The sequence below is a fragment of the Aureobasidium pullulans genome (genome assembly GCF_000721785.1).
Source record: "Aureobasidium pullulans EXF-150 unplaced genomic scaffold scaffold_9, whole genome shotgun sequence".
Classification (NCBI taxonomy): Eukaryota; Fungi; Ascomycota; class Dothideomycetes; order Dothideales; family Saccotheciaceae; genus Aureobasidium; species Aureobasidium pullulans.
The window spans coordinates 814,593-836,351 of NW_021941029.1; the positions used below are offsets into that span (position 1 = coordinate 814,593).

Sequence of the window (21,759 nt, forward strand, 5' to 3'; positions counted from 1 at the left end):
CTATTGTGCATAAATACTCGGCGTTTTGGCGGATTCCCCCTTTTTCTTTTTTTTCTTTTCTCTCAATCAACCACCCAATTTTCCTTGTCCGTCACCCAAATCCCCTCCTGCACTGTCGAAATGTTGAATTCCCCCACCCACCTACCTGAACATGTCTTGGTTCTTCTATGAGGGTAGGACTTGATTGAAAGAGAAGGCTCTGGCAGCGTTCTGCGATGAAACGATTATGGCTGCGACGAAAGAATCAAGAATCACACTCTGCGTTTGCTTTTCCCCTTTTTGTTGCATTTCTTATCCGAGTATCAATTTTAACTCTACATTTCTTTCACCTTCGTCCTTCTCTATTGCTGAAATCCTCCCCTCCCGTCTACGTTCTCACCTTTGAAGGGCCAAAACCAATGAATATCTATCCGTCGTTGGAAACGAACCCCAATATGCTGCTGTTCGCTCAACAACGAGCCAAGGTTTTTTGAGACAACAAATCATAAAGTTTCCACGGACGCGGATCGAACGACCACCTATTCTCGTAATTACCTCGGAACAGCGAGCTGTTGAGTCACTTACACGACGACGACCCAGCTACGCTGCATCACATATACAGAGAGGAGAGGTACGCAATTACTACATCTCGCCCACGCACCGCATCGACTGACTTCACTACAAAACTCAAGATGACGGCTTTGCATCAAGTTCTCCAAACTCCTGAACTTCTGACTCTGGTTTTTGAAAGTGCCGCCAGCGACGAGAGGCAGTCGAAGGCACTACTGGCGGTGGCTGCTTGTGTCAATAGCACATGGTTCAAACTCGCAACGTCTGTCCTTTGGGGCCAGGTTCGTGATGAATCACTTGACGTCCGCGCTTTGGCTACCATCACCAGGGCTAGGCGTCAACGATATGCCTCGAAAATCAAACACCTTGATTTTACCTGGAACAGAGACGCTACCATACATTCGCTGTTGAAAAGACTCAAATTTCCTATGTTGAAGCGCCTTGTATTGGACAATCAAGGAGGCATGCACAATCAAAGGCCATGTCCTGTCGCCCAATACCTCCAGCCATCTGTCGAGATTTTGGAAGTGCACAATCTGGACAAGCAATTTGACCAAGGCTTTGTTGATCTCATGTAAAATTGCCCACATCTGAGGAGCTTCTGGTTGACCTCGGTCGGAACGACGTTGTCTGCGAAAGAGTTGTCTGGGATTTTTGCCGCAGTCCAAAACGTCAGAAGTCTCATTCTGAAGTTCACCAACAGCAATCTCACTGGTGATCTGATCCTCCAACTCTCCAGGTTTGAAAAGCTCGAGCGTTTGTCAGTTAGTGACCGCTTGGCCAAACCAGCACTATTCGAGTTTGTAAAGACTCACAACCCTTACCCTTTCCGAGCGGTGGAATCGCTTGAGGTCACTGCAAATCCCGCCACAATTATCTCTGCGATGGAGCTCTTTCCCAATCTCAAGGTCCTTGCTTTGTCCTTGTGTTCATCAACAAACACGTCTTTTATTTATAGACTTGGCGCAATGCCGCGGCTGGAGGTTCTCTTCATCTCGACGGCCACGCAAGCTCGAATTGATACGGACGGCTTGCTGGCGATCCAGTCGCTGCACAACCTTCGCAGTCTACACATCTTGTTTCTCAACGAAGAGCCTCCGGAAGAAGTCGAGAAGTTCACGGAATCTGAGTTCGATTCTCTTTGTTCTGGCCTACCGTGTTTGCAGCGGCTCCACTGCAACCTCGACGTCTTTCCGGCCTCGTACCTTTCAAGTCTGGAGAGCTACTGTCGACAGCTATCCCAGCTTCACCTGAATCGTGGACCTGCAATCTTCAAGAGCTCGTCAACCCATCCGCGCAATCCTCGACGTTAGATTACACAATGGATAGAGGCGTTGTCAGGAATTTTTCTACACAGCAGGCTGCGAGACTGATCGACAATCACGCTCCACAGCTAAAACGCTACATGTTTCTTCGCAAAGGATTCGAGGAACAACTCGCTCGAGAATGGACAAAATGGCTACGTCGACGTTGAGAGAGACATTTCTTCTCATTGGACTAAGATCCGCGACTCTCGGTCATCCCTTACCACTACACGTAAGCCCAAGAGAACACACTTTTGAGTATGAGCATAGCCGGTCGCCTGGATGTGGAAACATTCGGGCTCTCAGTAGTGGTCAGATGGGAAGGGCGTATTCACGAACCTGCTGTGGTCATACCCTATCTGTACCCCTACGCCCCTTATATACGGCACTGCCTCGCAAAACGCACAACACCTTTCTAACCAGAGTTGTGTCCATCGTTCATGGATGACTGTATCAATGCTAAGGGCATTTGCTCGATTGTACTTAGTATCTTCTGGAATATAGCGAGGAGGAGATCAATACAGATGAAAGTAACCTCAGTGGGAGGTGTGATGACCCGTTGAGTCTCCTATAAGAGGGTGGTCTATCCGGTCTGCGACTATTCTCACGAACGGTATGTGCAGTGTGACCTTGCCAAAAACAAAAAAAAAAAGGATATTCCGTTGTGGCACAGGTTCCTGTGTCCCAACGGAGTAATTATCTCTGACGGGAGTCGAACCCACGTCTTCCTGTTCGTACGAACAGATATGCTGACCACTGCACTACAGAGACTAGTACATCACTTAGTGTGGTGGAGCTGTACATATCAGATCAGGGTTACCTCTGCAGCATCATGACTGCTCGAACAGGGTTATCGCCTATGCAATCTGTTTAGCTACAGCTCGAACTCTTTTTGAGCACGCATGACTGCTCTTTCGATGATTATGCATGTTCCGGACCTTTGGTAGATTCCACTGTGTGAAGATGACGTGATACCGATCGGTAAAACGCCGTTTTCCAACCCTCGACATATCAAAAACTCCAAAGACAATATCTTTCCACAACAACCAATCATCTTCGTCTAAAAGCAATCTCTGACGTGTGAAGAGATATGAAGAGAATACTTCTAGAGTTCTGAGACGGTATATCAAGAGGAACATAGTATCTTGGTGACAATATAAAAGGTGCTCGCTTGGGAAGTAACATTATGTTTCAACAGATCGCAAGTGAGGAAACTGTCCATGGCCGATGAGCCTAGACGAGACGAGAACGGCCTCGTTTCCTGTCTCGTGGAGGATGGTGACAACAGTGACACAAACGACAATCTCGAGCCCAAACGATGCTCGCCGCCCATGCCCGGGACTTCATAAACCTGCCCTGCTTGCAAAGCGTCATCGTCATCAACGCAGCTTCGAACGGCGCGGGTACATACACGAGACACATGCATGCAGTAGGCTTGAGATACCGGCAATGTTTCAAGAAATAAGTATTATTTTCTGGTATCAATAAGAAAAAACATGAAAGGAAACAAGAAAACAACAACGGATTGAATTTAAGAAAAGACTCCCTGGAGACAGAAACAAGAGAAAACATGTGTGATGGGAGAATAACAGCCGATGTGAACAAGACTGCCACGAAAATGCCATCTCGATACCAAGAAAGAGTTTTGATGCGCAAAAACAAACGCGTCCGTGAACCATGATACCCAGATGAGAAAAATGCGTTGTTGGGTCCAGACTGTGCGCAGTGGGGTGACGTGCTCGATCTCGATGAGCTGTAAAAAGAACAAGGAAGAAACAACATGAATAAAAGAAGTTCGGTGTTATCGGGGTATGAGTGGTCGAATCGAAGGTAGGAAATTGGAATAAGAAATGGGCGAGGCGGCTTCTTGGCAGCGCTCAGCGAAGACCAATAACGCTCTGCAGAAAAGAGTCAGTAAGATGCGACAAAAGCAGGGTTTCATGGAAGAGTACTCACCATCTCGAGGGTCCAGACTCTGCGGATCCAGACCTTGAGTGTGCCGTCGATACCTTCAACATTCTCAAGGTCAACGCCTTCCCACCAGCAGCGGCGAGCAGGCTTGCGCCAGAACAGAAGGAGCTTCTGAGCCATGCCGACAGCGTTGGAGTTGGCATCGCCACGGACATCGGTACGCAGACGAGCAAGGGCGATACTGCAGATGACAGCCTTGTTGGGCTCGCCAGCACGGTGACCCCAGGTATCGTCGTGGTTGAAGCCACTAGAGTGATGATGTCAGTGAAAAGAACGATGTTGTCTTGACGGGATGAACTCACCCAGCAGTCAGCATCTCAATAAGATGTTGCTCGGTGGTACCAGGCTCCTCACTCTTGCGGAGGCCACTGAAGATGCCACTCTGCTTCAACAAAGCGCGACCAGCAGCACGCTTGACCTGGACCATCTCGGGGTGACCAATGTCGCGCCTCGGGGGGATGACGTAGAAGTCGAGGTCTTCGCGCAAGACGATGATACCAGCTCTGTCCTGCAGCATGTCTCTAGCATTACCCTGCATGGGCTCAATGGGTACGGGGCCTTGGTCGGCAGAGAACGGAGATGGGGAGTCATCGGTGGGGGAGGTGGGGATAGTTTGGGCGACGGATCGGAAGAATTCGAGCATGTATTGCAGAGAAGTGGGGTCATACTGGGAATAGTAGATCGAGTCAGATAAATATACATCATGATTTTGGAGAATGTGTTGTAGCGCAGCGATGTCTTGAGGACGGAAGGAGGAAATGAGGCGCGGGGCGGCACTAACATCGACGGGATAGACGTCAGGCTCGTGGAACGAGTTCATGTGGCCATCGGGGAGGAGTCCGTTCGGGAAGAGCGACAACAGCACGAACTCGGGGAGCGTGAGCAGCTCATCGCGCGAGAGAGTGAAGCGAGTGCCTCTGCTGGACGTTAGCTGCTGTGTGACGGACGAGTTATCGAGGTCGGGTATACCTCAGATCGATATTGATGTGCTCATCGGATGCAGCGTTAAAAGTGTTGATGGGAGCGGGACCACCCTGGGAGACTTGGGTGATGATGCTCGCAGCACCTCCAGCTTGAGCCATGAGGTAAGTGAAGCCGTCGAGCGGACTGGCACCTTCGGTATAGGGCGGCGGAGGTTCGCTGTCGTCGGGCGCCTTGTCGGAACGAGGTTTGGTATCGGGTGGAAGAGCGGCCTTTGTGTCTTCGACAACAGAAGAGAACGGGGACGAGGCCGATGACGACGGGCCTTCTTCAAAGTCGGGCGGCGGCGCAGGCTGGTCCTGAGGCGGGAAATAGAGTGACGGGAAGTTGTGCGACGAAAAGGGTGGAGGATCCTGGAGTTCTTCTGCTTCGACTTTGGGAGTAGGTGGTAGGGTGGTTGATTGGACGTGGAGTGGTGATGCAAGCTCGCGCTTGTTGTCGCTGGCGTTGATGTTGGCCGGGTTGGAGTGGGTTAATGAGCGTGTGGTCGATACAGAGGAACGGTCGCTTTCGATATAAGACGCCAATGTGCTGATTTCTTCACAAGTCTCTCACAGCATCCAAGGCCTTCGAGTCGCCTTTGGTCGGATGTCGTTGCTGTGTGCTGCTTGTGTTTGTATCATCCACAACCGCAAGTCGTTCCTGCCCCCTCCGCCGTTGCGCGCGCTAGTCACGACGCCGAATTGCGCCTTCCCAATTCTATCACTTCTTGGCGCCTGCCTCTAATGATTTTCATCAGTATCCTCACTCCAATCTCAATCGACACCAACGTCTTTTTCGACATCGAAACCTACCAATCCTTCACGCATAATCCTTCGGCACTTCTGTCAGATTCCGAACCAAATCTTGTATACAATCTCATCTATGAAATACCTGGCAAGTTTATCGTCCACGTCGTTACAAAGGCATCAACCGGAAGATAGAACAAGCATCGAAACATCTCCACCATGATAAACAGTCTGGTAAATCCGTACAGCATGAAGCCGAGTAGGATGACGACCGAGAAGATGATGTGTTTTGTAAAGGCAAAACGCAGATACAACTCATGCCACGCCAGTAGAAACAGAGGCAGTATCGTCGACCCCAAAGCGCAACCTCTCCATGCCCACTTCTCTGCTTCTCCTGGGAACTCGAAATTCCAAGCCGCGCAGTGAACCACTCCAAGTGCTGTCGCACAAACCAGCATTATTGTATTGGAGAAGGCTCTTGCCTTCAAATGCTCGCGTGACTGTCTCCAGCTCCGGGCGCGATAGAGCAGTGAACTTGTCTCCTCGAGTCCACACTGCGCTAGCTCCCAAGCTTCGTCTACGGTGGGTCTTCGTGCAGAATCTATGTAAATCGGTCTCGCAACACCCTGTGGCTTTTGCCATAGAAAGACATACGTTAAGAAGGTGGTGATCGCAAAGGCTCCAGTCGCTACTTCAAGTTGGCAAACCGAGAGTGAAGATGTGGCGCGCGAGATCATCTGAATAATGAGCCAGAGGACTTGACATACAGCCAGTGCTTTGGCGAGGCCATCACTGTTGCTCATCGCATCTAGATCCTCTTTGCTCATACTGGGAAGTGTTTTGATGATACCATACTTCCGCGCGAGTCGGATTTGTTCAAGGCTCAAATTCCATGTGTCGGTGGTCATCCTCATGGCCATCAGTGCAATTTCTCCTGCCTGAGGGTCGGTCTGTCTCTGCACCATCATTTGTTCGATCAGAGCTCCGTTGCGCGTATCAGGACTCCATTCAGCCGGCCCAAAAGACGTTGACAACACAGCGTGCTGTTTGGACATAATATTCAGGTCCCAAGCAACGGACTTGAAGCTCTTCTCGCGGATGGCGACATTGACTGGGCTCGGAAGCAGCCCTTCCTGAGACTGAACGGTTCAAGAGGTTCCGGAGACGTAGCTCCAATTGTTCGCATGAGGATAGCTGAGCCGACTGAGCAGAGGCTCTTGGTATGGCGCGGCGATGCCATGTTTCTCTGGCGATACCTCGTTGGTAGTGGTGTCAGACGTTCTTCTTGAATTTTGGCTGTCGGCATCTCGGAATCGAAGTCTGAAACCTCCCATCTGCGCGAAGAAACCATGGCTCGCCGTCCATTCAATCTCGTCATCTGGCTTCTCAGCAAGTATTCGGGCAGCCTTGCAAGCGTTCAGCCACTCCTCGGCAGCGACACCGCAGAGCAGCTCTGGGGCGATGAGTGTGACCAGCATCCACCGCAACTTGATCCCCAGCTGGTAAAAGAATTTGTTGATCTGCTGACGTACGCTGCGAGGACGGCATTGATGCGGAATGGGTAGGTGTTGGATGGACCAAGTGCAGAGAAGTAGCACACTTAGACAGCTCCAGAGAATGTCGAGGGTGCCACGCACATCGGGACTTTCGACGAAGCGGGTACCTGCTGTCGGCAACGAACAGTTGGTCTCGAATATTGACATCGTTTACGAATAGCCATCATGTTAGAGAGAAGCCAGCAGTCTTCCTTTGAGCATAATGTCTTTCGGAAAACTCAGCTGAAAACTATCGGCCTGCAGCGATGATCATGGTGGTGTTTGAGACTGGCCTGCTGTAAAAGGTAAGTGATTCTGCAATGCAATATTTTGATATTGCACGAAGCGAAAACGTGAACTGTAAGAGCACTTCACGTGCTTGTCAAAGCAATCTACAAGAGGCATCAGATAGTGATGATCTCCACTGCAATATACGCTTGGTTCCGTGCCGTGGGAAGACATGCTTGCTGATTCGAGATAATGATGGCGACCCTGTTCATAGATTGATCAACACGCGCAGTACATCTGCGATAACGAGATGTCTCGGGGAGAATTGTCTGGTCCCCAATCGGTAGACGAAGAATGCAGTGTGAGGAAGGTGCAGTCGTGGACGAGGCTGCCAGGGCGGTGAGGCTTGAGCACGGATGCGCGCGGGTCTCCACTATCTCCATCTGTTCATCTTTGAGAAAGCACGACAGTTCTGAGCATTTGTGATTTGTCCAAGGAGACAGCCAAGGGTGCAGGCAGGCTAAGTTTTTTGAGTTGTCAGTACTATTATAGGTCTTGAGAAACAACGATGCTGGGACGCTTAGACCCCTGTTGTAGACTGCTCCTTGGACCCACTGGTATTACGATTCGCTCTTGTACCGGAGTTGCCCAAGTTTCCACAATAGTTGCAGCTCATTTAGTTATTTCCAAAAGAGGCTAAAATGTAGAAACAAACAGAGTAAACATACCTATATGTGCTCTGAACAGGGTAAATCCTGATTGACACGAGTCGTTTCAATCTTGGAGTTTCGACTCGGACTCACCACCAACACCAATGGGTTGACAGAAATCTAGAGTTTTACGCGCTGTATAGTTCAGTTATCGAGATGCCAGATGTGGATGTCTCAAACAGTTAATGTATTTCTAATTCGAGAGGAGCCAGCCTCTTGATATACTCGAAAATAAGCTTGATCCAGTGCACACTATAATTATGTCTCATGTTACATCCCTCGCATTCGTACGGCGTATACCCCCGGATACCCTCCATTCAATCGACCACGACGAACAAAATACTCAAGAGAGCAGACAAATAAAACGACCGCTTCCCGCTCCACTGAGTGTCGAAGCCTCCATCAATAGAGACGTCCCTTGACAAAGCCTTCGAATAGACTTCCCTCACGAACACCTTTGATCAAACCAAGTCGAGCGAAGCCGTCATCATCGATCGATTCACAGTCAAGGATTCCAGCTCGGTTGAACAATGTCCAATCCTTCAACCAGTCAGTGCCGAAGATCTTGTCGAAGCTTGACAATAGGTCGATCATCCTCTCGTCTTGGTCGGTCATTTGTTGAGAGGCAAATGCCTGGTAGCGATTGTAGGGCGGAGGTTCTTGAGTCGATTCCTCCTTCTTGATCTCGACCTCAACCGGGGATCTCTTGACGACTGCTCTCGGTCTCTCTCCCTTTCGTCGACCGATTGGCTTCTTCTTGGGTGGGGTTGGTGGCATTTGGGTGGAGATTTGGGTAGATGACTCGATTGGATCTTCAGAGAGTTCCGTAGCCTTTGATGCTCGGGTCTTTCTGACTTTAGCCATGCTGATTGGTGGCAGGGGGTTTAGCTTGAATGCCAGTGGATGCATGTTGGAGAGTTCGATGCGTGATATTGCTTGATGGTGTAGCGTGTTGTGTGGAGAGAATGATTGTCTGGCTGTAGTTGGATCGAAGTTAAGATTCGGTGAGTCTGACATCATTGTTGATTTGACCAAATTCTGGTAGTGGCTTTGGAAACTGTAATGGTCGCGGTATGGGAAGGTGCAATGGTCGTGATCTTGAAGCCTCGTATCAACATCAAACCTTCCGCGAATTTTCAATCGAACACACACAACATATCGAATCAAATTCCGACAATCAAAGTTTGAACAAAGCCATGCCTAGCAACGAAGAATTGTTGATTACTCGAGTCGACGAATTGACGAAGGAGCTGAGCTATGTCATCGAAGAACGAGATGCTGCAGACGACGAGCTCAACCGGTACGATACCAGTCGAGAGATTATTGCAAAGGTCTTGAGCAAGGCCAAATCCACCGCCGATCGATCACATGTCATTCGACTGCAATTATGGACAATGCTCGGCCAAAAACAAGCCGAAATCGAAAGGCAAGAGTCTGACGGAGTAAATGCAACCAGCATTCAACGGTCAATCTGTCGCTCTTCTCGAATCAAGATATCAGGATACCGCGAGATCTTAGCCAACAAACAGGTTGAGATCGAAGATTTGAAAGCCTCGTTCGACCGTCAGACTGATGCTCTTGGACTGGAACAAGAACGAGTTCGGCAACTCGAAATCAAACTGGAGACGGCCAAGCAAGAAAATGAGTCGTTTATCTTGGAGGCAAACATTATCATCAATCAACAAATGGAAGAGATATCGAAAGGACACCAGCTCTTTGATGACTTGCTCGAAAGGACAAATACGATTATAGGCCATCATAACAAGAATCTGAACGATACGAAGAAGAGGCACCGAAAGCTCAGACGGAGTTTTAGATCCAAGATTGTCAGCCTTGAGTCGAAGCATTCCGAGGTCTGCCGTGAGAAAGAGTCGGAATTTCTCGACCAAATGGGTGAATTGACAGCGGAGATTGAAGCCTGGAAAGATGATACCGGAAAGATCGATCGATTGACCAAAGAAAGAGATGACGCCCGTAAGAACGCCAAACTCTATGTTGAGCGAGAGAGGCTGGTAGACGGTCATCAGCTGAACTTCACATTGTCGAGCCGCAACCATTACAAAGAACAGATCGACGCTCTGGAATCTCATTTCGGCTCGAATTATGCCGAGCAGATCAATCGCCTCGAACAAGGATACGACGCATGTATGTCGGTCATGGAATCGTTGGAATCGCAGCTTGGAGTTAATTACCAATATGCAATCGATGAGATGTGTGGTATCATCCAACACTTGAAGCGGAGATTCGGCGAAGAATACCTGAATAGGATTTCCGAGATCGTTGAGATCAACAGATCTCGAAGTTCAGACCTGAGAGGCCTGGAGTTGCGTTTCGGACCAGATTATATTACCAGGATACATGGCATGCATGACACCGACCGAGAGCTGAGAAAGATGTTTGGCGATGACATATTGGGTAAAATTGCCGACCTTATCGAAAGCAACACCAGTCAACGCGCGGAGATGATCACACAGAAGGCGAATTGGACCAAGGAGGCCAAGAGAATTGAGCAAGAGAGGCAGAAAAAGGAGCAAAGCGAGAAAGATGATAGAGAAGTCACAAGAGCAATGCAAGAGAAAGAGCAGAAAGAAAGGTCGAACGAAGAAATTGTCAGAACAAACCATGAAAAGGAGGAGGAGAAACAGAAGATCATCAAGACTAAAAACGAACAAATATCAGCACTACAAGAGGACAAAGCAAGACTTATCGAAGAACTGGCTCGAAGAGAGCCGATCGCCTCGAAAACTTCGACTGGAGCCAGACGAGACACTGTCCTGGCACAGTTCATCGATGAGAATGAGACTCGAGACTCTCCTGTCCAGCCGGAAAAACGAATCGACCTGAAAGACAGTCGCGCTGAGTCTCGCCTGAGAGAAGCAACGTTTGACTTCTCGTTGGTAATCGAGGATGATCGTCCAGATGCCGCCTGTTCGCCGATTCATAAATTCCGTACCGTATCATCTTCGAATGAAATCGAAGTCGAAGAAGACTCTCGGCCGTCGGTCGATGTGATGCAACAAGATGCATCACCCACAGTCGTGAAAGACGACGACGTCAGACATGTCGATCAAGATGATATTGAACGAGAGAACACGGTGAGGATGACCGAAAGTCTACCACGTCACGAGCAAGATACGGTTATGCAGAGCATCGAAGAGACTCCGCCTGTAGACGCCGCCAAAGAATCCAGCGAAGGACCACTGAGATCGCGCGGCAAGAAACGACAGGCGGTCGACTCGGCTTCGATCGCGATGACGAGGCCACGTCGTCAAAAGACAGTGAAAGTCGAGGCAGTCTCCGCCGAACTTGGATCCGACTTCATCTTTACCGAAGACAAATTGACGAAAAGCGACGGTTCGGCGCTCGAAGCATCAACACAGGCGGCATGGAATCAACAGGTGGTGCAGTTCGCCGACATGACCGGCAATACCGGCATGAATTGGCAGGATATTCGAAGTTCGTCGAACTGTGTCAAGGGAGTGATAAAGGACACGAAGGCGGCATGGACGATCGATGAGCCTATGCAGTACGCATGCAGGTCTTGCGCAAACACGAACACGTTCTGTGTTGTCTGGAACAGCGTCCTGTCGAGCTTTGTCGTTCTCCCTCTCCCACGGGACGTGTCTGGAGACGGACCAGCGTTGTTCATCAGTGGATCAAAGAAGACTTTGAGCAGAAGTAGCAAATCTTGGCCCCAGAAATGAAGTCGATCGAGTGAGGCTCGGCCATCGGACAAGCAGAAAGAGAGGTCACGAAATTGTTGATATGCGTATAAGCTTACCTACTTTGAACATATCTATTGGTATGAAACTATACATGAGATTCACAGATGCAAGAGCGAGTTCGTCCTCGTAACATTCGAATATTCGAGCTTGCCAAGTAAGTGTTCGAATTCGTAACCGTCCGATTTGTGAAGTCGGCGCCGAGAGTCGCGGACGCCGATGGATCACGTGTCTTGCCGATCGTTCGAAGATGTCGAGCCAATTATCAAATTATTGCGCCTCTTCCAATTCACCACCAGTCTTGGAAACATTTTATACAATGATAGGGTAACTTTTACCTTACTACAAGGGTGGTTCGGAGCATGCCTTACCCTTACAAGACATATGTCTAACGGGTAAGCCGAAATCTAGACGACGACGCCGATAACAATGGTTATACGACTAGTAGTTATATTCTCGTGTACAGGAGTTGTAGGAATTCGAGCCTCTCGGCTTCAAAGTTAATGCTCTAGGGGGCCCTCTACCTTCTAGTTCTCTATATAACACTACAACCACGTCTAAATAAACTATTATAATTATCGATATAACTACTTCTTAAGATGCTTAAGCTATTCTCGACGTTATTAATAACTCCGGACCTCGTACGCGCTCGCGATCCGTATCTATAGCTTATACTGCGCCCGAAGCTAAATCTAAGCTCTTAGAAGCTCTACCCTCTCCGGCACTAACTTATTAGTCTCTAACTACTAGTAAGAGGCTTATATACTTCGAAGACGACCCTAAGAAAGGTCCCTCTATAAGGCTAACTCGATCGACGCGTAGTATAGCTCCGGTTCGACTTATTAATGCCGACGTGCCTATAAAGTTAACCCCTCGTAAGGCTAATAATAAACGTAAAACATCTACCTAATAATAATAACTAAGTCTAATAGCTCTAAAAAAAAGTAGGAAGGTGCTCGTAGACGTACCTAATACGTTAGGAAAAACTAGAATAATAAGTACGTTAAGAAAGGCTAGAATATAAGTACTCGCCGTTTCGAAGCTACCCGCAAAGCGGTCCGTTAAACTAGTCGTTAAACATCGTAATACTACCTTAAGGTCGACTACTACTAGTAAAGCAACTAAAATTTGTAAGGCACTTACTAATACTAAGAAGAAGGGCCCCTTAAATAGAGTATAGTAAAATACTAACGTTAGACAGTTAAATACATCGTCGCTACCGCCCCCTCCTATTCTAGCTCCTATTGCTTTTAAGCTATAATTTAAAAGTCGTTAGGTGTACTAAAAGGTCTCTAACGACGACACTAATATCGTTAATACCGATAAGCCTTAGGCTACTATTCTAAAGGAGATAGATGCTAGTATTATCCCCTAGCTTAGAAGCAAGAATATTAATAGCTATCTGCCCTATAAGATCTAAGTATTACTTATATCGATCGGTGCTCGTAGTATACGTTAGACTAAAGTAGTTACTTTAATAAGGGTTAAAGGCGTAGGCGAGCGCTAGCAAAAGGTAATAGACCTTATTTGCTATAATGCTAGTAGTAGCATAAAGGATTTATCTATTATAATCGACTCTATCTAGACTACCGATAGCTCTAAACCTAAGCTAGAGCTACCTCCCTCGTACGAGGCTACTACTACTACTATTATGCTAATTTCTATACCCTAACCTGCTCGCCGTCGTCGCTCTAAACGTTTAGAATTATAGACTACTAATTACATAGAACGAGCTCTATTCTAGGACTCTATTATAACCTACTAGTAGTGCAAGAACCCTACCTATTACTATATCTACGCTCGTAGAGGCCTTACTTACTTTGTTTACTATAGTTAGCATTACGAGGTCCTATTTAATGTAGTAGCTAAGTAGCGAGACTCTATAAGGGCGAACGAGAGCACGCTTAAACGACCCTCGAGAGCAATACGAGAGCTAATTATTCGTTACTATTAGTAGTACAAGATAGAGCTTTAAAAGCGAGCTTAGCTAGCTATAAGACTAACCTAAGGGTCGCTATCTACCCTAGCGACTATTAACTACTTCTATGTCGGTTAACCTTAAGGTTAAGAGCTATCTATTGCCTTGCTAGCTACGCTAGATGTTCCTTAAACCCGTTAGGTCTTACCGGTACCGGTAGAGCTAAATACTATAGCAAACTAGGACGCCTTTTAGGAGCATCTAAAATTGACTTACCCTAACTAGTCTACGGGCCTTAATAGAGTTAAGGTATTACTAGAGTAAGACTTCTAGAACTTACGGATACTATTTAACTTATCTAATAAGCAGTTATCGCGTATTATAAAGCAGTCTAGCCTTTATATTGTCGTCTATAAAGAACTAACTAAATTCGTAGATTTATTTAAGCAAACCTAGCGCCTATCGTAGAATTTACCTAACTCGACCCCTTACGCTTAGACTAGCCGTAGAGACGACTATACTAATCGTACGCTAAGCATTATATCTATCTTCTCGTCGGCCTTATCGAGTAGCTATGCTAGTAGCGACCATTAGATCTAAGTAGATACCTTGCTCCTAATAAACAAATTTCTTACATTAACATCATCTAGAGCCTAATACGTCGCCCTTTTAAGGTACTAGATCTATGCCGCCTTATACGCTCTAGCATCTATCTCGCTAACTCGAGGAGCTAGATCCTAATAGCTTTGAAGCTATAATTTTAAGAGATAGAAGGTCTATTTAATAGGGTTTAGATATAGCGAGTACAGCGGCAAGTAGAGCATATATACGCTAAACTAGCGACCTAACTTAGTAATCTACTACGTGTTAGGGTACTACTAAAATATACTAGTTCTTAAACTTACCTTATCTAAGTAATAGGTTAAGCAATTGTCTATAATAATAATCGACCTTCTACCTAGAAATGGCTTGCTCTAAGGTAATATAACTGCTTTAAGCTAGTGCTCGTAGATAGCCTAGGTAATAGCGCCCTCGACGACGAGGGTCGATCTAGGGAGATACCTATAGACATCTAGTACTAGTAGCACTAAGCATCTAACTTTAGATACTAGCTCTAACCTTATATACATAGGTAGACCGATTACTAACTATAACCGTCGTCAAAACATTACCTTCTTACTTACTATAGATTTATCGAGATAGATAAGCATTTCTATCGGGTCTATATCGACCTCGCGACTATAAGACGTTAGCTTAGCGAGCTACTCTTCGTATATGCCTTATTTAGCGATAGACTAATAGCTTATAATACGAGTATTAACCTTGCTCGAGAGTCGCTCCTTAGTTAGTATACGACTAATAGTTAAACGGTAAACTTCTATGTTAAATTTGCACTATAACTTAAAGGCTAGCTCTTATTCCTATAGGTCGTTTCTATAAGTAAGCAATTCTATAGCGTAGACTTGCATTACTAGCGTAATCTTATAAGGACCCCCTATACGCTTAAGGGTAGAGGATAGCTTACGGACTTAGCTAAAGAGCTTAATATTCTGCTACATGCGATAGAGCGTAGTTTAAGCAGTATAGGGAACTACTTTAAGGATAGTATTAACGTCGCAGTTGTTACAAAACATGGCCTATATAAGGTCCTTATCGTAGTCGTTAAGCGGCATTATTATAGCAGGAATCTATGCCTAGAATGCGTATTAAACAATGGTCTAATATTGCTCAAAAATTAGAGGCAGTAGGGGCAGGGTTACCTTAAGCTATTACACCAACTTTTGAAGCAACTAGAGCTGTATATAGCATCAAATACCTGTATCTACGGTCGTAGAGCTATGAAATCGAGCTATCTAATGATCGAGATCAAAGTTGGGGGTGGCGAATTCCCACGACTCCTGCACACGAGAATAATGACGACATCTAACGTAGAGACGTCCACTATCGGGGATGCAGCACTGCTCCGGAAAATAGAAAAACTCACGACGAACAACAAAAAGCTGCACCAGACTCGAGGAAAGGATAGTTCTGCACACTTACCATGGCATATCGAGGAGGACCTTATTTGATAGGACCCGATCAAAGGTTATCTGTTATAACATTCCACCGCCGGGAGCGCACGAAGAATTGTGTCTCTCTCTTTGCAATCTACTTCATTATGAAATTGTCAATCTCGGCAACATTGTCGTTAATTGCCATGCATTTGCTGATCGATTGGTGATTGATTATCATGTGGTATTGGCTACTCTTTTCAACGTTTACGCAGGAGCCGCTTGTGTTCTGGAAATATATAAAGATGATTGCTTCTGATTCCAAGAGTCATGCGTAAACCGTCAACTCATGATTGGAGTTAGGTTGCAAGCGTCCGGTCAAAGTGGAAAGCATCCTCTGTTCACATTCCCCTGTGTTCCTTCTCTGTCAAAAGTTCAACATGTCCACTGGTAACTTTGAAAAGAGCTGTATTTTGGAACACAAAGAAATGACTTGCAAAATATGTCTGGAAGTATTGACTGACAACACAAACTCTCTGAGAGTCATCGTCTCCATGGTACATACAGTACCCCTTCCCATCCTATCCAGATCCAGACTCAACATCGAATTCACCAACGATGTCATCGATCTCATCGCATAGATCCAGCACACCCTCTTGCTGACAGATTGTCAATGCTACCACCTTGGCCTCTTCCTCGAGTACAGCAAGCTCGTTCAACTTTGACGTGTTCTCCGTCATTGATGTGTTCTCCGTCTCGCCCGACGCACCATAGGCGTTATCCTCATTCCATGCTGCAACGTTTGCCTCCAATGGCCCGTTTTTGATCGACCACTCAAGAAACTCTGCAGTCATCCGTGGTTTGAACAGTTGGAATGCCTTCGAACTCGACTGTCCGGCTGCGTGATGGGAGAAACCCGTACCATGGGAATGATACCCGTTTCCGCATAGGGTCAATACCATCTCAGAAGTCGCGGCTTCGTCTGGTGTAACGACCAGGAAGATAGCGAACTGGTGTAGTCGAAAAATTCCTGGCCACATTACATGGCAGATCGACTCGAATAAATTCATGATGTAATTGGAGTCGGTATGGCTTCTATGAGCCTTCAGTCGATCAGGGATGTACAGGCCGTATCCGAATTCGAGAATTGCTGAATCCATAGGGCTATCTGGAGTGTGAGAGGGAGAGGTCAAAAGCCGTTTTTTTACGCCGTCAATAAATCTCTCGATCTGGACCCTCCAAACAGGCTTAACGAGGTATCTCTGGTGGGCGTGCTTCCAGATTCCTTTTACGGAGTCGATGTCAATATTTGATTGAATATTGTCGCTGTCGTTGTCGATATAGGCTTGCATCTTTTCGACAACAATAATCAATTCGTTTCTCGATAACGCCGACCCATCAGATGTTCTTCCAATGGAATTGCAGTAGATACCAGGTCTTTTGGATCCAGTGGCCTCTTCCAGTAATAGATCCAGTATTTGCTTGGTTTCCTTGTCCGCATGGTATCGCTCAGCTATGTCCCCTTGCATAACCCCTATCAACACTTTGGAGTGGATACCCATGATGATTCGAAAGAAACAACCAAACAGTATGTCTTCGTCGACCTCTTCGGACTTGAGGATAAGTCGCTGCTGTCGTACGAGCTCCAACAAGAACGGTGTGTATCCTCCCTTCATTATCTTGTCGATGAAAACATTGTTGCCATCCGAGCGCTGTCGAAACTCGCCTCGATCCAAAGGTTGCCTCAGTACTGTTCGTCTCGAGGAACTCATCGCAGACGGCACAAACGACAGAGTCGTCTGTCGTGTCTTCTGAACGATGTCTGCGTTTTCGTCGTCCTGTTCGTCTATTTGTGGTAACGTGCCTGGGTCCGGGTCTGGCTCAAGTTGCGAGCACATCGCGTCAATGTCGGTTTGTGAGATGATGAAGTTCGACATGGTGGTTCCGAATGAAATTGAGCTTGGCCGAGCTTGAACAAAAATGAGACTGTTGGGTGGGAACGAATCGTTTGAAAGTTGAATTGAGTCGACCGAGCTTGAAGAAGAAGGAGACTGTTGGGTAGGAACGAATCGATGGAAAAAGATGAATTGAATATTGGCGGAGCAAGAATGCGAATCGTTCGCGGTTTCCTCGACGCAGGATACAGACGACGAAGGGATACTCATTGCTTAGCTCTTGATCACAACGGCAATTCACAAACAAGAGGGAGGCATTTCACGGTGGAATGAAGTTCACAGGCAAGGTCAGAAAATATTTGATTGTGTAATTTTCATAGCAAGCGATCGAAGCAAGTCGCGTTCTTCTCCCTCTTCCCTGATGTCGTCGTCGTCGTCCTATCTCGAAAGAAAAGGATCTTGTGGTGTCGTCTTGGCTGCTACATTGATCAGATCGAAGATTCGTTGATATCGAGTGACTCAAACTTACGTTTACTCCGATTGGACGTGAGCTTCAGCAGGTTGACCGATGCCTGTGATCTTGGCCCAGACAGTGTAGCAAATCATCTTGTTGAAAAATGACTCGATTGATGACTTGAGTTCGAGATTGTTGTTGAGGATTGATGCGACAGGAGGCGATCGAATGAGGTCGGCGAGCTCGGCGGTCGTTGGAGAGACATTCTCGAAATGACATTGGCAATTGAGCATTTCGTTTTCCCAATCGGAGAGAATAGAAAGGAGGAGTTCTGGTGTCATGATTGTGGTTTGATTTGATTGTTTGGTTTGGGAAAAGAAGAGACGAGGGGGACTTTATGACATGGAGATGGGAGAATGCTTACTAATCAATTTGTTGGTCATCGCTTCCTATGAAAGTGGAAAGCTCGAACGAGGTTTGTAGCAGGCAGCGTTGAAAGTCGCAACTTCCTGTGGCTGAAGTTTGTACAGATCATCGTCATCACAAGCCGTTCCGCCATTGCAATCATATGTCAAGCTTTCCTTCTTGACATTAGGTACCAGAACTTGTGTGATGACCAATCGTTATTCGAGAAATTGCAAATATTACGCTTCAATTGCCAAGCGACGACGAGGGTTAATGTTTGTCGACCCAACTGTTGGCTCCCACGCGACGATATGAAGCTGTAAGGAAATCTCATTTAGTTCCTTCCTCATGAATATCAAATACCTTCAGCACAAACGTCATTCGACTTCGCTTCGAATCCATTCCTTGTTGCATGCAACTTCAACTCCATCCACACTCTCGGTCAGCTCTGTCAACTCCATCAACTGCAACTATTCGTCGAATGGCAAGCTGTTCATCAGCATCATCGGATACGCACCTCGTTGTCAACGCCATCAGCTATTGAAAGCTCGGTCGATCAAACCAAAGTCAAACAGCAATGGCACCAAAAGAAAACAACGTAAGCTTTATTTCCTTCAGTCCACAGTTGTGGACATTGCTCATGTTTCCAGCCTGCACCTCTAAAGTCGATCGTTGCTCAGAAGAGACCATCCTCCGACACAGATATGCCTCGAACAAAGAGGGTACACTTTGAGGACTCATCTCAACAAGCCCTCGTCGTCGTCCAACAGATCAAGACGATGGAAAATGTTATTGAGAGTATCAAGTACCAACAGGAACAGGTCGAAGGAGCGATCGAGTCGTGGATCTTCGGCAGAGGTGGAGAAGACGCCCTGGGAGGCACCAATGCAGCATTCCTGCGGGTCGTCAGAATGGCTATGAACAGCACCAAGATCGCAATGGAGTTGGCCGAAAACCAGGAGCTGACGAACAAGACTTTGAAGTTGGTCTCCACCATTTCAAACCACTTGCACTTCTATGCTAACAGAATACAGATCGAAGGTCGAAGAGCTCCTGGAGAACGACATCAAAGAAGAGTAGAATTTTAGGCAGCAAGGACACACATGCGGTATAGTTGGAGTTGAGTCATCATCATTGTGCAAGGAATGGGTCAAGAAGACGCGCCATCAGAGTCGATAGAGACTGCACCAACACTGGTATAATAGCTCTGCAGCAATCAACAGAATATGAAGTTTGAATCATTCGTTAAATCCACGTTTCGAGCAGAAATGAAGACGTGCGAACGACAACCTCTCGCACAGACCAATGACTCGGCCTCGATTGCATTCCGTTCCTCTTGTCGTGGTAGTGACTATCCAGAGCCGTGCCAAGCGTTCATGTCAATCGATCGAGTGTTTCAAATCCACAAGTAGAGCAGGAACGACCGAAGTCGGTCAGGGATGGATTCGTCTCACGGACGGACGAGATTCGTTCGAACTACATCATCACAACTGCATCATCCCAATTAAACCCTTGCAACGAACCCATCACCATGGCACAGACAAACAACACCACCGCATTCAAGAAGCAGCAGGAGCTGAGTCTGTGGTATCAACAGATTGCCGGAATGGCGATTCAGAAGTTACGTCAGTCTAATCCGACCAAACCATCAGTCGACGAGACGTTGGACCGGCTGGAGGACGTAATCGACCGTCTCGGAGGTGAGACGACACTGGATAGAGTCAAGACCACGATCGATCGAAGCAAGGATATCGCCGCCAGACTTTTAGAAAAAAGTGAATGTCGCGACCATGCAACACTGAACGAGAAGATCCTGACGAAGATCAACGAATTTCGACAAGCCGGAGAGTCTGGTGTATCGCTTGGATGGCATAGAGAAATGGACGAGCGGAAAGAAGATAATAAACAGTGGACTGCCGAGAGAGAGAAACTCATCCGAGAGAAGAACGACGCAGAGACGGAAGCCTCACGTCTCCGATCGACCGCTCGAGTTGCGACAAACGATGCGAAACGCCACGCCCTCAGTGCCAGCAAGGCAAAGAAGACAGTGGACGAAGAGATCGAAAAACGTATCGGTGCACTGGTCGAAAGCGTGAAACAAGAAACATCCGAGAAAGAGAAGACCAAGGCAGAGCTCGTATTGCTGCAAAGGTCGCATGCAGAGAGGTCTGAACAAGACTGCAAGTCGATTGAATATCTCGAGGCACTATTGCTCTCGACCCGATCAGAGAGAGATGAAGCGCGACAGAAAACTTTTGGTCTGGAAGAAGAAGTCGAGTCGATCAAGAACGAAACAGCACACATAGTCCGAGTGAACCGGGAGACCGTTAAACTTCTGAAGACAGACAATGCATCAAGAGTCAGTTCAATCAACTCGACAGCCTCGTACAACTTTAGTCGAATCGCCAAAAAGATGAGATCGGCAATCAACCGACATCTCGAGGCTGAACTTTCGATTCAGCGGCTGGAACGAGACCTCAAAAGCTTGCGTTATGAAACCGACAACACAAACGAGGCGGCCACTATGGACATCAACACCAAGGCCTCCGAGATCGATAGACTGCGTGAATCGATCGACGAAGCGAACCAGACCAAGAGAACCACTCGAAGAGCACACGAAGCTTCGGTATTCAAACTGAGGAAATGTGCCGAGACTGCCAGATATGCCGCATCAATCATCGCTGCGAATTTGGTATCGAGCCAAGATCAAGTATGTCGCGCATGGGCTGCGGTGGAAAACCTCCAGCAGGACCTCCGTGATCAGACCAAAACCACAAAGACCAGGGAGTTGTCACTGCGCAAGATCGTAGCCAGGTTTGAAGACCTTCAGTCCGAGTCGGCAGCAGAGATAGCCGCCCTCCAGGCCAGAATCGAGGCAGCAAATGGCCGTATTGTAACGTTAGAGGAGGATTCGACGGCCGTCATGGCTCAGATTGCTGCAAGAGAAGATACAATCGTGGCTGAAATGGAGGACCTTCGTGTAACCATTCTTGAGCGGGATTTGCAAATTGGCGAGAATGCCGATACGTACGAGGAAGCAGATCGAGCGTCGACTGAGCTTCTCAAAAATGCAGAGATTACGATCAACAATGCCAACGATGTTATCTCGAAACTCGACGGAGAAATTGCCTTGAAGACACAAGATCTTCGATCGATGGACGACGCCACAGAGCTCATGGTTCAGCGAACGGCCAGTTACCAAGATGCAGAAAAGGCAAACTTCAAATATCTTGAAACAAAAAGTCGCGAACGGGAGGAGGACCAGTCGAGAGCACTCGGGAATATGAAGGAGAAACTCAAGCAGTTGGAATCTGAAAAGAGAGAAGAGGTCGACCGATTGACCGAAAAGCTCAGTCAGCTGGAGGCTC

At 47.2% G+C, this 21,759-nt stretch overlaps 10 protein-coding genes across 10 annotated transcripts; 6 read left to right on the top strand and 4 right to left on the bottom strand.

Annotated features, from left to right (window-relative positions):
* Window positions 1-17: 17 nt before the first annotated feature.
* M438DRAFT_215752 (uncharacterized protein) lies at window positions 18-517 on the top strand. The gene has a single exon (XM_029899437.1). It carries the CDS (start codon window positions 216-218, stop codon window positions 471-473), a length of 258 nt encoding a protein of 85 aa, XP_029760731.1. The 5' UTR covers window positions 18-215; the 3' UTR covers window positions 474-517.
* Window positions 518-671: 154 nt separating this feature from the next.
* On the top strand, window positions 672-1,268 carry M438DRAFT_365436 (uncharacterized protein; the record flags this gene model as incomplete). The annotated part of the gene is made up of 1 exon (XM_029907794.1): window positions 672-1,268. One exon carries the CDS (start codon window positions 672-674, stop codon window positions 1,125-1,127), a length of 456 nt encoding a protein of 151 aa, XP_029760732.1. The 3' UTR covers window positions 1,128-1,268.
* A 544-nt stretch (window positions 1,269-1,812) lies between these two features.
* M438DRAFT_215798 (uncharacterized protein) lies at window positions 1,813-2,385 on the top strand. Its single transcript, XM_029899438.1, has one exon. It carries the CDS (start codon window positions 1,996-1,998, stop codon window positions 2,299-2,301), a length of 306 nt encoding a protein of 101 aa, XP_029760733.1. The 5' UTR covers window positions 1,813-1,995; the 3' UTR covers window positions 2,302-2,385.
* A 911-nt stretch (window positions 2,386-3,296) lies between these two features.
* On the bottom strand, window positions 3,297-5,614 carry M438DRAFT_397212 (uncharacterized protein; the record flags this gene model as incomplete). The annotated part of the gene is made up of 5 exons (XM_029909297.1): window positions 3,297-3,751; window positions 3,810-4,071; window positions 4,127-4,741; window positions 4,794-5,353; window positions 5,600-5,614. 5 exons carry the CDS (start codon window positions 5,612-5,614, stop codon window positions 3,731-3,733), a joined length of 1,473 nt encoding a protein of 490 aa, XP_029760734.1. The 3' UTR covers window positions 3,297-3,730.
* A 23-nt stretch (window positions 5,615-5,637) lies between these two features.
* M438DRAFT_345669 (uncharacterized protein) lies at window positions 5,638-7,036 on the bottom strand. The gene has a single exon (XM_029905501.1). The coding sequence runs from the start codon at window positions 6,586-6,588 to the stop codon at window positions 5,668-5,670; it is 921 nt and encodes a 306-aa protein (XP_029760735.1). The 5' UTR covers window positions 6,589-7,036; the 3' UTR covers window positions 5,638-5,667.
* Window positions 6,817-7,105, top strand: M438DRAFT_345670 (uncharacterized protein). The gene has a single exon (XM_029905502.1). The coding sequence runs from the start codon at window positions 6,883-6,885 to the stop codon at window positions 7,096-7,098; it is 216 nt and encodes a 71-aa protein (XP_029760736.1). The 5' UTR covers window positions 6,817-6,882; the 3' UTR covers window positions 7,099-7,105.
* A 1,135-nt stretch (window positions 7,106-8,240) lies between these two features.
* On the bottom strand, window positions 8,241-8,970 carry M438DRAFT_215837 (uncharacterized protein). Its single transcript, XM_029899439.1, has one exon. The coding sequence runs from the start codon at window positions 8,913-8,915 to the stop codon at window positions 8,409-8,411; it is 507 nt and encodes a 168-aa protein (XP_029760737.1). The 5' UTR covers window positions 8,916-8,970; the 3' UTR covers window positions 8,241-8,408.
* A 228-nt stretch (window positions 8,971-9,198) lies between these two features.
* On the top strand, window positions 9,199-11,849 carry M438DRAFT_392650 (uncharacterized protein). Its single transcript, XM_029909094.1, has one exon. The coding sequence runs from the start codon at window positions 9,203-9,205 to the stop codon at window positions 11,708-11,710; it is 2,508 nt and encodes an 835-aa protein (XP_029760738.1). The 5' UTR covers window positions 9,199-9,202; the 3' UTR covers window positions 11,711-11,849.
* Window positions 11,850-16,218: 4,369 nt separating this feature from the next.
* On the bottom strand, window positions 16,219-17,802 carry M438DRAFT_355463 (uncharacterized protein; the record flags this gene model as incomplete). The annotated part of the gene is made up of 1 exon (XM_029907034.1): window positions 16,219-17,802. One exon carries the CDS (start codon window positions 17,800-17,802, stop codon window positions 16,219-16,221), a length of 1,584 nt encoding a protein of 527 aa, XP_029760739.1.
* Window positions 17,803-18,595: 793 nt separating this feature from the next.
* M438DRAFT_365439 (uncharacterized protein) lies at window positions 18,596-19,471 on the top strand (the record flags this gene model as incomplete). The annotated part of the gene is made up of 3 exons (XM_029907795.1): window positions 18,596-18,989; window positions 19,042-19,373; window positions 19,426-19,471. The coding sequence occupies exons 1-3, from the start codon at window positions 18,969-18,971 to the stop codon at window positions 19,469-19,471; spliced, it is 399 nt and encodes a 132-aa protein (XP_029760740.1). The 5' UTR covers window positions 18,596-18,968.
* Window positions 19,472-21,759: the final 2,288 nt, after the last annotated feature.